The sequence below is a fragment of the Miscanthus floridulus genome, chromosome 19, assembly GCF_019320115.1.
Source record: "Miscanthus floridulus cultivar M001 chromosome 19, ASM1932011v1, whole genome shotgun sequence".
Classification (NCBI taxonomy): domain Eukaryota; kingdom Viridiplantae; phylum Streptophyta; class Magnoliopsida; order Poales; family Poaceae; genus Miscanthus; species Miscanthus floridulus.
The window spans coordinates 5587594-5601191 of NC_089598.1; the positions used below are offsets into that span (position 1 = coordinate 5587594).

The 13598-nt window shown below is 44.0% G+C and overlaps 3 protein-coding genes and 1 pseudogene across 3 annotated transcripts; all 4 read right to left on the bottom strand.

Annotated features, from left to right (window-relative positions):
* Window positions 1-1910: 1910 nt before the first annotated feature.
* On the bottom strand, window positions 1911-4784 carry LOC136525438 (RNA-binding protein BRN1-like; annotated as a pseudogene).
* Window positions 4785-5049: 265 nt separating this feature from the next.
* On the bottom strand, window positions 5050-5864 carry LOC136529140 (3-isopropylmalate dehydrogenase, chloroplastic-like). The gene is made up of 3 exons (XM_066522206.1): window positions 5690-5864; window positions 5452-5581; window positions 5050-5311 (listed from the first exon to the last, which is right to left on the bottom strand). The coding sequence occupies exons 1-3, from the start codon at window positions 5850-5852 to the stop codon at window positions 5194-5196; spliced, it is 411 nt and encodes a 136-aa protein (XP_066378303.1). The 5' UTR covers window positions 5853-5864; the 3' UTR covers window positions 5050-5193.
* A 1240-nt stretch (window positions 5865-7104) lies between these two features.
* LOC136525439 (uncharacterized) lies at window positions 7105-9926 on the bottom strand. Its single transcript, XM_066518424.1, has 7 exons — window positions 9762-9926; window positions 9270-9299; window positions 8758-9195; window positions 8423-8635; window positions 8248-8340; window positions 7546-7656; window positions 7105-7458 (listed from the first exon to the last, which is right to left on the bottom strand). Exons 1-7 carry the CDS (start codon window positions 9924-9926, stop codon window positions 7105-7107), a joined length of 1404 nt encoding a protein of 467 aa, XP_066374521.1.
* A 1795-nt stretch (window positions 9927-11721) lies between these two features.
* Window positions 11722-13497, bottom strand: LOC136525440 (uncharacterized). Its single transcript, XM_066518425.1, has one exon. The coding sequence runs from the start codon at window positions 13495-13497 to the stop codon at window positions 11722-11724; it is 1776 nt and encodes a 591-aa protein (XP_066374522.1).
* Window positions 13498-13598: the final 101 nt, after the last annotated feature.

Below are 13598 nucleotides of genomic sequence, written 5' to 3' on the forward strand. Positions count from 1 at the left end.
CTTGCAGGAGTTCAAGTCGTGCTACCTGGAGCTCTACAAGCCCCACGTTGAGGCCGCGGCGCGGGAGCACGGCAGACGTTTCATGGACGCCGACGGCATCATGGTCAACAGGGTGACCCAGCTCGAGCCGGGGCTTCTCGCCGCCATCGCTGAAGGCCGGTGCGTGCCACCGCTGTACCCGATCGGCCCAGTGCTCAACCTAGGTGTGAAAGATGCGTCCGACGATGAGGCGTGCGTCCGTGGCTCGACGTGCAGCCACGGGTGTCGGCTGGTTCGACGCCGCGAAGGCACGCAAGGTCGCCGCGGGGATGGAGCCGGTTCCTGTGGGCGCTGCACGGCCCTCCCGCGGCCAGCTCGCGGCACCCGTCGGACGCCGACCTAGAGTCCTAGAGCCCAGTTGCCCGTCCTTCTCCGGCCCGCTGTTGCCCGCACCTCGCCGCCGCCGCCGCGGCTCTGCTCGCGGCACAGCCTCACCCGGCCGCTGTTGGCGAAGCTACAGCAAAGCCTCGCGCCGCCGCGGCTCTTGTGCCACGCGCGCTCCCGCGAGCCAGGAGGCCGCCGCTGCCCGCCGGGGCAAAGCGTCCGCACGGAAACAGTCACGAGCGAGACAGGCCGCCGCCAGGTCAAGCGTCCGTATTTGGGGGCCAAAGTGACTGACAGCTAGGCCCTGCTGCCAACATGTCTTTCATCATCAGGTTGTAGTGCCAGGGGGCAAAACCGGCTAACAACACTACAAGAAACCTTGTCATTTGTGACGGACCAAAATTGTCACAGATTGCTAAAAAACCGTCATAAAACTGCATCTATGACGATTTTTTATAACGTCATGTATTGAGCGTCACAGATTAACGCTCGTGACGTTTTCTTCGTTTTCGTCACAGATCAGCACAATCTATGACGATTTTAAACTGTCACAAATCATCCTTAGGCCCGTGCAGCCCAGCCCAAGTCCATTGTTTTGTGACGAAAATAAACGTCATAGATTGTTGTCCACGTGGATGGCGATGTGATGTGTATGATGACGTGGAAGCTGATCTGGATGCTGACGTGGCAAGTGATGTGTCATTCGCGATGACGTGACAGGTGACGTGGCAGCTGACGTGTTATTCGTGATGATGTGGCAGGTGACGTGGCACCTGACGTGGAAGCTGACGTGGCAGGTGATGTGTCATTCGTGATGACGTGGCCGGTGACGTGGCGTCTGACGTGGCAGGTGACATGTCATTCGTGATGACGTGACAAGTGATGTGGCGTCTGACATGGCAGGTGACGTGGCAGCTGACGCGGCATTCGTGATGACGTGGCAGGTGACATGGCTGATGACATGGCATTTACTAAATTGGGCCAATTTTCAGCCCACATATGGAACCCACAAAACAAGCTAGAGCCCACTAAATACAATTTAAGCCCACATCAAAATCACCATTTCAGCCCACATCACAATCAGCATTTCAGCCCACATATGACAATCAACATTTCAGCCCACATATCACAATAAAGCCATTGCTGCCCGCGCTTCGCTGCGGGTGATGTACTTGGTATAGGAAAAATCTTAAAAAAATGGCTCATATGTCTAATATGTTTTATCATTGTGTTGCTACGAAAGGTTGGTCTATTTGGTACATTAAATGAAAAGAAAATGTAACATGGCTTTTTTCATTACAATGTTGTAACAACATAGAGGTTGGCTGTCATTACATGGTGCCTATTCTAGCCAGCAAATCAATGACATGTTAGTGGAAAGAATTCTTTGATGGAGTTAGGCTCAGGCAACCACCACACTTAGATTCAAAGCACAACATTGGCTAGAATTATATTATAGGTGGAAAGAGCAAAAACTACAACACACGTACGTCTTTCTCTGAGAACCATGATCACGTGGTATGGGCATAACAGCTGCTGGCCTTTTGTCAATAAGGTTTACTGTGCTTGTTTTCTCTCTTGAGTTGTACTTTGAGTTTTTTACCGCCTAATTGGTACCCGTTCATCCTATTGATTGCTGCCTGTGTAGAAGCAGGAGAATCGTAGCTCACAAAACCTGCATCCAGGTTATATGCGTCGGCTAGCAAAGTTAGCAGGCTGTGCGCCGAAAGATAGAGAGGGTGGGAGATTTTACCAAAGCATTTGCTGACGCCCGTTGCTTTATCTACAAACTCTACCAAAACTCTGAAAGGCACTGGAAAGCTCTTGGTCACCATAGTCTTGTAGGATATGATAAATAAATAGATTGGCTCCACGAGGACCTGTAACATGATAATTAGATAATTAGGTTATATAGGTTTTAAAACACAATACGGTATCGGTTATAGAATTGGTAGATAGACAGATTAATTGATTGTATAATGGGTTATGGTACTTATGGATTTTGATAGCACAGCTATTATAATAAGGGCTACCAATCATTTTTATCCTACGTACTAATGTACATTTTTGTGAAACAAAGGATCGTGCACATCATGCTATAAAATGTACATTTTTGCTAGGGAACTTAACGTTGAGACTTGAGAGACAAAAAGTACATGCTAATGACCACATGAACTCTCTAGCGAATAGTCTTTCTCCCTTTGCATAGAATAGAGCATCGAATGTGGCTAACCTTCAACCTGCGCACCAGCATTGCTGCTGGGACTAGAAGAAACGGCGGAATTGGCATTCGAATTTGGAACTTTAATCGAAATTGAATTGTGAGAATTGCCAAAAGGACGATTGTTCATGGGACCACCAGGATATGATCCAGGATACTGCATACCAGGGATAGCAGGATAAGGGCTGCCTAACTGCATTGCATTAAATGACTTTTGAACTGAACTGGGAGACAGTTCAGGATTGACTCCTCTTATTGAGTTCCCTTGATTAAGAGGTTGAACCATATTCTGGAAGGGGCCTTGATTCTGCAGAGATAGAGGGTACTGCATAAGCCCGTATGTTCCTGGTGGCTGCACAGGAAATAAAACACACTACATTAAATTTGATGCTGATCATCATTTACGGCAAAGATTTCGGTGTTTGGAGTTTCCACATATAACATGTATTATTTAAGAATCAATATAATATAATGTCAAGGGAGTAAAGCTAAGAGTTTCGAAAAATTGAATGGAATAGATCTTTTCCGTTTACAACATATGTTTACCAAAGAACAAGCAGGAAGGAATTCAAATACTGCAGATGATATGTTATGAGTGAGAAGAACAGAAGTTAATAAATCATATGTTCTGAACAAGGATTGGTGGAGAGAATTTGTGAAGGAAAAAAACCTTGAAAGCAGAATACCATTAGAAGAGTGCTGCCCTTGGTATAACTACTGAGCATTTTCTATGATATGGCTGTAAAATGTAAAGAATGCTAGAAGAACAGCAGAAGACACCTGATAGCCAAATCCACTGTATTGAGGCATATATCCCATCTGTAAAGCTCCAAATATTGAAGACAGCATTGGACTTGCATTGGGCATATTAGATAGCTGTAATTGAGCTTTGTGTGCTTTCCGAGCCTGCCTTTCCTTTTCTGTATCAGCCCATTTGACAACTAACGGCACACTAGAACCCTACAAAATATATTAGAGCTTGTTGGAATATGAACAAAAAAAACATGGTTTCCTAAAGAAATCCAGAAAATTCATATGGTGTCAAATGGGCTATCTGAAAATGCAAAAAAAGAGCTTTACATCACAAGTTATGTCCAAATTGAATAATAACAATATAATAATTAAACAGCCACAAAATTCAGGCTTTGCCGCGTCCCCAGATATTCATGGCACCATATGGAAGTTAGATTTAAGTCAGGTAGGATTCTCGCCCAAAAAATGTCAGGTAGGATTTTCTAGGAAAATTCAGGACAACTTAAAGAAATTAAGGGTGTGTGGATAGATTTGCATACTTAGACAATCAAACTAAATGAAATAATTGCAGAAGTGGCTGAAAACTGGGTGGCTACAAAAGTCCTGAATGGCATCATTTTGAACATATATATTTGACTAGAGCAAACGTAAATTGTTACTTCAGACTGTTGGACAGTAAATAAAATAAATAATTCAGTCTAAGCTATGAGCCTATATGCTATAAGATCTCAGTAATAAAAAAATATATAAAAAAAATGATTTGATATCCGAACTCATTTTTGACAGACCTCTATTTTGTGTTTCCCGTTTAGAGCTTCAATAGCTTCCAATGCTTGATCCTTTGCTTGATATTTAATGAAGGCACAGCCAGCTGCAAAGAGCAAAGTTAACTGACAATATACATTTGAGGCAATGCTTATCATTCTATGCATAAGGAAAGCAACTTCTATGCAGGAAATTACCTTTGCTTGTTTGTTGTGAACCTCTCAAAAGTTGCAAATCCTTGACATTCCCATATTTGGAAAACAAATCAGTCAACTCAGTGGCCGTTACATTTTTCGGAAGCATTCCAATAAAAAGCTTATGTTCTGGATGTCATGACAAGTAGAAAAATGAGTGAACTGTTTGGATATCAGTAAAAAACAGGCAACAATATTGTCTTAAGCAAATATCCCCATACGAAATCGCTGACAAAGAGAAAGTTCTACTTAAACAGTAACCATACCCAGCCTCTCCAACTCTCCATCAGCATATTTTACTTGCAAAGGACTCGATGCCTGAGTTAAAGAGAAACAGAGAAGAGTGTAATCAGAGACTGGCAAAGCAGAGACAATTCTACAAGATCTGTATTTGATGAGTGCCATAGAAAAGTGTCACCCATATCACCATATCCCTGTTTTATCATAATTCAGCTAGAATTACCTCCAGTTAGCTCTCTGAGAACCATGATGTCAACACCTTCAGCTACCTCTTTCTTCAGAGTGGATGCGTCTACCAACTACGAAGATCATGAGGTCAAAGAGAAAAAAAGTAGCTATAACAAGGACAGTCAAGTAACATTAGCTAGAAATACAGTTGTTTCAATTAAAACTTGCATCACATTGCAGTTTCATAATTGCAACCATGAACAATTAAACAAATGGCCTCAGAATATCCATAGTGGTTTCATGCTTGCATAACCTTATTTCTTCTCTGTACAATTAAGAAGTAACTATATGTTACCATTCGTTGAACGCATTCAGAGTCAATCAGATGGAATTCAACTCAAACTGACAAGGTAACTATCTAACCTAGCTGTGAGTCCTAGAGCATAGTAGTGCTTACAGAATCTGTACTGAAACTAAGAGCTGACGTGCTCATACCTGTGGCAACACTACAGCTGTTCGCAGATTGGCAAAAACCGCGAGTCCGGCATGGAGCTGCAGCAGCCTGGTCTCAGGCTTGAGGTGCTTCTCATTGTTATCCCACTTATAGCTACAACCATGAAATGTCATCTAAGTACTCATAGCGTAGAGGTGGGAGAGCAATTCCAACTGAAGCGATGCAATTCGCTGCAGTGTCAATACTGTGGCCTCTGTGTCTGCTCCTGAAATGACAATAACAAATCCGCTCACCCTCCAATTGCGCCAAGGAGGACGGCGTCCGAACCCTTGGCCGCGTCGAGCGTCTCGTCGGTGAGCGGCACGCCGGTGGCGTCCAGCGCCGAGCCACCCACCAGCTTCTCCTGGAACCGGAGCTCGACGCCTGCGCAGACGGAAGGAAGCAAACAAGGGGGTCATGATTCTGGTAGGTGCTAGCGCCTCGGAGTTTCAGGGAGCTAAGGCAAGCATTGGAGGGTACGAGGGGGCTTACCTTCGAGGGCACCGGCGAGGGAGAGCACGGCCTTGGCGACGGCGACCACCTCCGGGCCGATGCCGTTCCTAGGGAGGAGCGTGATGTTGTAGCTCCTAGCCGCCGCAGAGCACCGGAAGCTCGCCTCCGCCTCCGCGTGGGAGCCCGCCACTGCTGAGGCCATGACGCCACGCCGCCGCGCGCTCGACCCGCGCCGCTGCGCGCTCCCCCCGCGCCGCCGCGCCACCTCGGCGTGGGGCCCGCCCTAGGTGAAGACGCACGCCGGCAGCATGAGCGAGGCCTCGCCCGTGCTGGGAGCCTCCTGTGCCGGTGGCCGCTGTGCCGGACCCGCCTGCCCGCGCCAGAGCTCCTACGCCGCTGCTGAGAGTGAGGGAGAGTGAGGGAGGGAGTAGAGGAGCAAGCAGCTGCTGCAGCCTGCCATTTACACGCGAGAGAGAAAGAGGATAAGTGTGAAGTTCGTCGTACGCATGCTCCCGGGAATGCGTGCCGAGAATTCATTGAATGGACGGTGCCAACCACCCGTGCTTTCCTAGGCCCAGCATGCGTACTTGCATGCGCTAATTAGTCACCGACCATGTCTGTCGAGGATCCATCGTCCCTGCTACGCGCCACCGTCCATTTACGTGTCGAGTACGATCACCAAGGAAGGGAAGCGATACTTCATTGAATGCGTCCACTTATTTCATCTATTTACTGCTGAATGCACGGAAGAAGACCGTTTGTGACGTGCTTCATCTGAGCCGTGGAATCTCTATCTAACGCACCAAATAAAAAGAACGTACGTGAGAAAAGGCTGATAGTCAATTCTTGTATGTAATGAGAAAAGGGCATTGCATGTTCTGGACGTGGCGTCCTATTTTCAAATTTACTGGTAGTAAATTTCTGCATGTAAATACATATTGTTCATTTGTCTGTCCACTTGCTCCATTCAATGTCAGTGGTTGGTGGACGGTGGACGGTGGGGGTAGAAATTAGTGACATGGCCGCTTACAGCCTAGTAGATGGCTTCAGTACATAAATCGACAAGTGATGCATGCATGCAAAGCAAGGACGGCCCCAGCAGCATGCATGTACGCGTTAGGCACCGGCCATGCATGTCACCTGCTACTGCCTCACCTGGCCAGTTGAGACGCGTTTCATATGAGCCGTGGAATTTCGATCTAACACACCAAATAAAAAAGACTTACGTGGACATCCTAGAAGGCCGCCGATTCGGCGTGCCTTCATATCTTTAATATTATATCAATCATTCAACGGAAAATTATAGTAATGATTCAGCCAAACCAACTAGTAACAGTAATATCAACCAATCAGCCCAAACAACCAGTAACAGTTATGATTTTGACCCAAAAAACCAATAGCGACCAAAAAACCAAAATCCAGCTATCAAAAGCATAAACAAACAGCCCCAACAGTTAGCCAGCTCGATTTTGACCCAAAAATAACTCAAACTTGGCCTCCAACTCAGCTTGCTTTTTGCTCATCTCTTCTCTGTCTCTTATCCTTATCTGCTCATTTTCCAGTAGTTGTTTTGACAGGTCTTCCACTTGTGCGCGCTGGTTGCTGACAATCAATCGAAGCTCAACATTGTCCCTCTTCTCCGTTTCCAGTTGTGCAGTCAACCTTGGTCGCTTAGTCTGCATCCCCACATTCTGAAGAAACATGCTCTTTTTGTTGTTACGCTGAAGCACATCAGCTACAACCTGAGCCCTAGACTTGGGTTGTTCACCTTCTTGTGGTTGCGCAGCCATCTGGCTTTCCATTTCAGTCTATCAATCAAGTAGAAAATATGATTCAGGATCACGAGGCACTTGAAATTATCTAAAAAAAATGACACCATTAGTGAACAGACTTACAATAACTGATTGGACAGCAGGTTCGAAGCCTTTCTTTTTCTTGCTGTAGTGGCACAATTTGAACAAATCAAATGCATCAGGTTCCTGATCCTCGTCCTCACACTCATTTCCCTGAAATTATGACATTTCAAAGGAACATTCAGTTATCATTTACTTGCTGTAGTAAGCAACCCATGGAGCATTCAGTTATTATTTATGGTCAGAAAGATGGATGTGAATGGAAACACTTGACAAAACAAATACTTGAAAGAGACCAATACGGTCAGAAATTAACAGCTAAACATATAATTTATGAAGTACAGAACCAGCATTTCATTTACAGGCATTCATATTAGAAAATATGCCCAAGATAGCATGAAATCAGATCTGGGCAGTCAAATGGAGCTACAAGTGCTACAAGCTCAGCATACAGAAAAGTGCTACAAGTGCTACTAGTGCTACAAGCTCAGCATACAGAAAATGGGCCCAAGATAGCATGAAATCAGGTCTGCGCAGATTGTAAAGTTATGCTACAACCAGATTTAAACTCGTTGACACATTTAAGATATCAAGGCACAGATTGTAAAGTTATGCTTGATACTTAACACGAATGTTTCACAAGTGTGGATCTGATCTGAACTCATCACAATTTTCTAAGACATGACAGCAACATGACAATGGAAATGCAGTTAACATGGCAAAACATCAACATTGCTAACTTACCAAATTTTCTACAAAAACTGGGTAGCTACGGGAGCCGGTTGTTTGATGTAAAGAAACGTTGCCTCGGTTGTCTTTGTTCTTCTGACATGCCACCTACATCTCATACAGAATACATGTTAGAGGAGTGGCAAAGTATAATGTAGAGAGCAAGAGTTCGTTTTTCGGCAAAACATACCATTTTTTTGGGAGTCTTCCATAATTCCACAAGCTCAATCCAATCTTCATTACTTGTTGATTTCACAGGAGAAGTTTTTGGAACCAAATGGAGTGGAATATGATCAAAAAATTGTTGCTTCAGCTTGTGTCGTTGTTGGCGAACTGCAGACTTCATCATTTCAAGGCAACCATGTTTAACCACATCATCATTTGTGTCAATGTCGAACTTTGCCTATTCAGATGGAAGGACATATGTAAGAAATAGTGCGTATTTTTATTTACTAGGCAGCAGGGTAGTATGCATGCATGGTTCAAAACAGGGAGATGGAGAAAGGCCTTGGAGAATGTACTTACACGAAGTATTCCCAAAAAAGTATCAATCACTGTAGGGCGTTTCTTGTACTTCTTCCAATGCGTGAGCACAGGTACATGGTTCCTGACTGCAATGTTGCATTCACTTGCAAACTTTGCAGCAACAAGAGGTACCAAGGGCCTGATATTTCCTTCTGGTATGACAATTGGCAGCTTGCCCCGATGAGACCGGTTGATCCTGTGGAGACCATGTCCCATATTAACTCCTCGCTTCCTTCGCTCTTGTCGTCCTGGTTGTAGATGATCATTGAAAATGCAATTAACATACACCAACCAAAGTTGTAATGCAATATTGAATATGGAATAACATGGTAGAGGAACAAACACCTTCATTGGTGCTTGGGTTGCCACCAACAGGTTGGGCAATGGCATCAGTTGTGTCATCCATGGTGTTGTTGTCATCATACAAGCCAAAATCATCTAAAAATGACAGTTAGTAAGAACACATTCATCATGCAATCAAAGGCATTTGAATGATAGTTTGAAAGGCTCACCTTCATTGGGCAAATTGTTGTGACCACCACCTGGCAGAATGGCATCAGCTCCATCATATAAAAAATAGCAGAAAAGGAGTAAGATTGCATTCGACAGGAAATCAGAGGCATTGGAGAATGAAAAAAAGGTAGTAGAACTAACCTTGAGCATCAACAGCTGGTTCAACAGCTTGGCTCCCATCAGGGTGTGATGGAGGTGCCACATGAATGTCACTTGGTGCAAGACTAGCCTGTGGAGGTGCCACATGGATGTCACTTGGTTCAACACTTGCATCAGGCTGGGAAAAGGTTTTGTTTGACTTTGGACTTGTAGTAGTTGGGGCAACTGATGCATACACTCTCTTACAAGAGCGAAACTTGACTCTAGTAGGTGTTGCATCTGAGCCCTTGTAGAAATGGGAGCATTGATTAGTGAATAGAATTTCAAGATAATTATATTGCATTAACAAAAAGACAGGAACATAAGCCCTGACAAGATGGAAGAATTCTCACCTTAGCAATGTCATCATCAACTGAATCTGGTTCATAGTTAGATTCAGAATCTTCTCTATTTCTCTGTTTTGTCTTGTTCTTGTCTTGAGAATTTGGTGTTGTGCTTCCAGAAAAGGGATTGGAAGGAATAAGACCAAGTTGCTGCAGCCTTGCACTGTTCCTCATGCATTGTCGGAGCCGCAACTCTTCGTACGGATGGAGCGGTGCTACGAAGGTGCAATGTAACAAGAGAAAAAAAATGATCAGTGACCAACCCTTTGTAAACTTAGTATGCAACAGAATAAAAATATTGCAGCACTCATTGACATATATCTATAGCACTAACAGAACATTCTAATTTAAACTAATTGACATATTTGAACTCACAACATTGAGATTCAGAATACTAACAGAACGAGCACAGGTTTCATACCAAATTCAAAACATTTGTACATTAAGATCTCAAGGACATGGCATCGATTGTGAAAGTTAAGCTTGATACTTCACATGAATGTTTTACAGGTGTGGAAGTGAGCATTTGGGTAAAATAAAGAGTTAGCTAGGTAATTACATATGAAGCAGTCATGGTAAACTGTATATGGAGCAGTCATGATAAACTAAACAATCACACATAATTAAACCAGTAAATAACTACAGGTAACCAACGAGGACATGAGCAACACCATTGTGGACATAATAGCAGTAAATAACTACAGGTAACAAGTAAATAACATGATACTAAACAAGTTTACAATCACAAATAATGAAACCAGTAAATTGGTGACATGAAAGAAGCGACTAGCAAACATGTGTGATGAACAGAAGTAGTAAGAACTACAGGTAATTAACCAACGAGGACATGAGCAACCAACGTGGACATGAGCACATATACCTGGCGTCCCAAGTGCTTTTGTTTTCTTCGAATGACCCTTCGTCGGCATGGCTTGGTGGCGGCTAGGGTTAGGGTTGCCCTCGGAGTAGGCGGAGGCGCGCGGCCCTCGGCGGTCGGCGGAGGAGGAGATGGGGGAGGCCCTCGGCGGTGAAGCGCAACCCTCGGTGGAGGAGGGCAGCCCTCGGCCCTCGGCGGTCGGCGGAGGACGAGATGGGGGACAGCGGAGGCGCGTGTCCCTCGGCGGAGGAGGAGGAGATGGGGGCGCGGCGGCGTAGGTAGGTGGTGGGAGAGAGAAGCTGGGAGATGGGGGCGCGCCGGCTGTGCAGGAGACGATGCGCGCCGGTGGAGGAGGAGGAGATTGCATTCGGCTGTGCAGGAGATTGGTTTGTGGGCGGTGGGAGAGAGATGGAGATAGGTTTGGAATTAGGGCGCCGCGGGTGATTTGAGGAGATTACAGATATACCCTAATGAATGTAGTGGGATTTTTGGAATAGGAGGGTATTAGCGTGAATTCACTGTGCGAAAAATTTGGGGCTGGTGGCATTGGGCCGACTGAATTCAGCCCATGGCCGGGAGAAGAGGCCCTCTTGCCAGGAATTTACATAATTTAGCTTCATTTTACGTAATTTAGCTTCCCACTTTGCATTCAAATTTAGCTTCAATTTGTTTCCATAATTTCATCGAAAAACTTTTATCTCATGTAGCAGGCAACAAATATAAGTTCTCATGTAGGAGTTTGAATAATTTGTCAATAGATTTGGTACTTTTCCATCATTTAATTGAATTTCTATGCTCTAATTGAAAGTAATCCTAAGTTCAACTATTTGTCCCTCCAATAAGATTCGAAAATTTGCACAAAAACTTTTTATAAATTCCATTGGAGACCATGGATTGGAGATGGAGACAACTTACGTTGTCTTCAGGAGACAATTCAAACTTTTATCTCCAACTTGTCACGTACGTAGTAATTGCAATACTATCTACATTTGTTCCAAAAATTCTAAATATTGATGTGGCAACATATTTTAGGTTTATAATTAAGCTTGTAACAGAAAATAACTATTTTGATAAAGTTGGAGCATACATTGTTCACAAATGTAGACAACTCTCACACAGTTCATAGTAACTCAACTCATACTTTAAGATTGAAGTAGCTATGTTCAGAATTGTCCCAATGAGGGCCTCACATATGTTTTTCTCAATATGCATAACATCAAGATTATGTCTCAACTTCAAAATTTTCCAATATGGTAACTTCCATAAACTAACCATCCGGCTCCAAATTCGCCGCACATGACCCCCTTCCATGTCAGAATGCTTCGTCTTCCCAGGTGTAACATCTTTAACTTTCTCCAGTTCAGCCAGCAGCTCTTCTATAGAGAATTGACCTGGTTGGTCATTGCTTTCATGAAGAGCAGCAAACTCATTGTTTCTCCGCAAACGATGTCCTTTTGGAAGGAATCGAAAGTGCCCAATATACCCAATTTTGCTCCTTAGGCTGTATGAAAGAGGGTGCTTGTCACAATGAGTACATGCAAAATAGCCTTTCGTGGTACGCCCTGAAAGAGTACTCAAAGCTGGGTAGTCATGGATGCACCACAGAACTGCAGCACGAAGGCTAAATGTTTGGCGAGTATTAGCATCATAAGTACGCACACCCTTCCAAAGTTCAAGTAAATCTTCTATAAGAGGCTCTAAAAATACATCAAAGTCCTTCCCAGGTGATTTAGGTCCTGGAATAAGCAAAGCCATCATGAAGTTTGACTCCTGCATGCATGCCCAGGGTGGAAGGTTGTATGGCACAACAAGTACAGGCCACATGCTGTATCTTGAGTTCTGTTCTAAAAAAGGATTGAACCCATCAGTAGCAAGCCCAAGTCTAAGGTTTCTTGGATCTTTTGCAAAATCTAGATATACTCGATCGAAATGTTGCCATGCCTCGCCATTAGCTGGGTGCCTCATTTCTGTCTCATTGGGCTGCCGCTTTAACTTGTGCCATTGTGCTTCTTCTGATGCTTCTTTGGTTGCAAACATCCTTTTTAACCTAGGTGCCAATGGAAAATACCGCAACACTTTCTGAGGTATCTTCTTCCTTTCTGCATCTTTCCATCTTAAGAGACCACAAACAGAGCAATTATCATAATTGGCATATTTCTTTCTGAACAGCACACAATTATTGTAGCACACATGTATTGATTCATATCCGAGACCTAATTCTTTAAGAAGACTCTTTGCATCATTATATGATTTTGGGAGTGTATTGCATTCCGGGAACGCCTCAGCCAATAGCTTCATTACTACAGAAAAAGCAGAATTGCTTATCCTATATAATGACTTCATATGAAGGAGCCTCACCACAAAGGAGAACCTTGAAAATTTGGCACAACCAGGATAAAGCTGACGCTTTGCCTCTCTCATGGCCATTTTGAAAAATGAATCTTGATCCTGATGGTCTGCATTACCTTCGTCAATTTGTCCATCATGTCTTGTTTGTTCTTTTGCAGTGTGCAGGTCTCCTAAAACCGCTTCTAAAGGATCAACACCATAATTGTCATCCTCTGTTAGTTCTACATCATGTAGGGAACAATCTTCTACATCATGCACATGAATAGGATCATCAATAACATCTACATCCAAGTTCTCTCCATGATGAATCCATCGAGTGTAAGTACTGTCCATTCCATTCATCAATATGTGCTTCTTCAATCTAGCCTGATTCATGTATTTCTGATTAAGGCATCTACCACATGGGCACAAAATTTCAACATTCTCACTGAATTTTCTGTGAACGAAGCTCATAAATTCTTTCACACCAGCAATGTATTCAGGGGAAAACAATTTTCTATGCACCCAAGTTCGATCCATCTGTTCATCCATAGCACAGCAACCAAAATGAACAAGTACATCTACACCAAGTCAAAAGAAACACTCAACAATGGCGGCCGGCACATACATACCGTGGACAC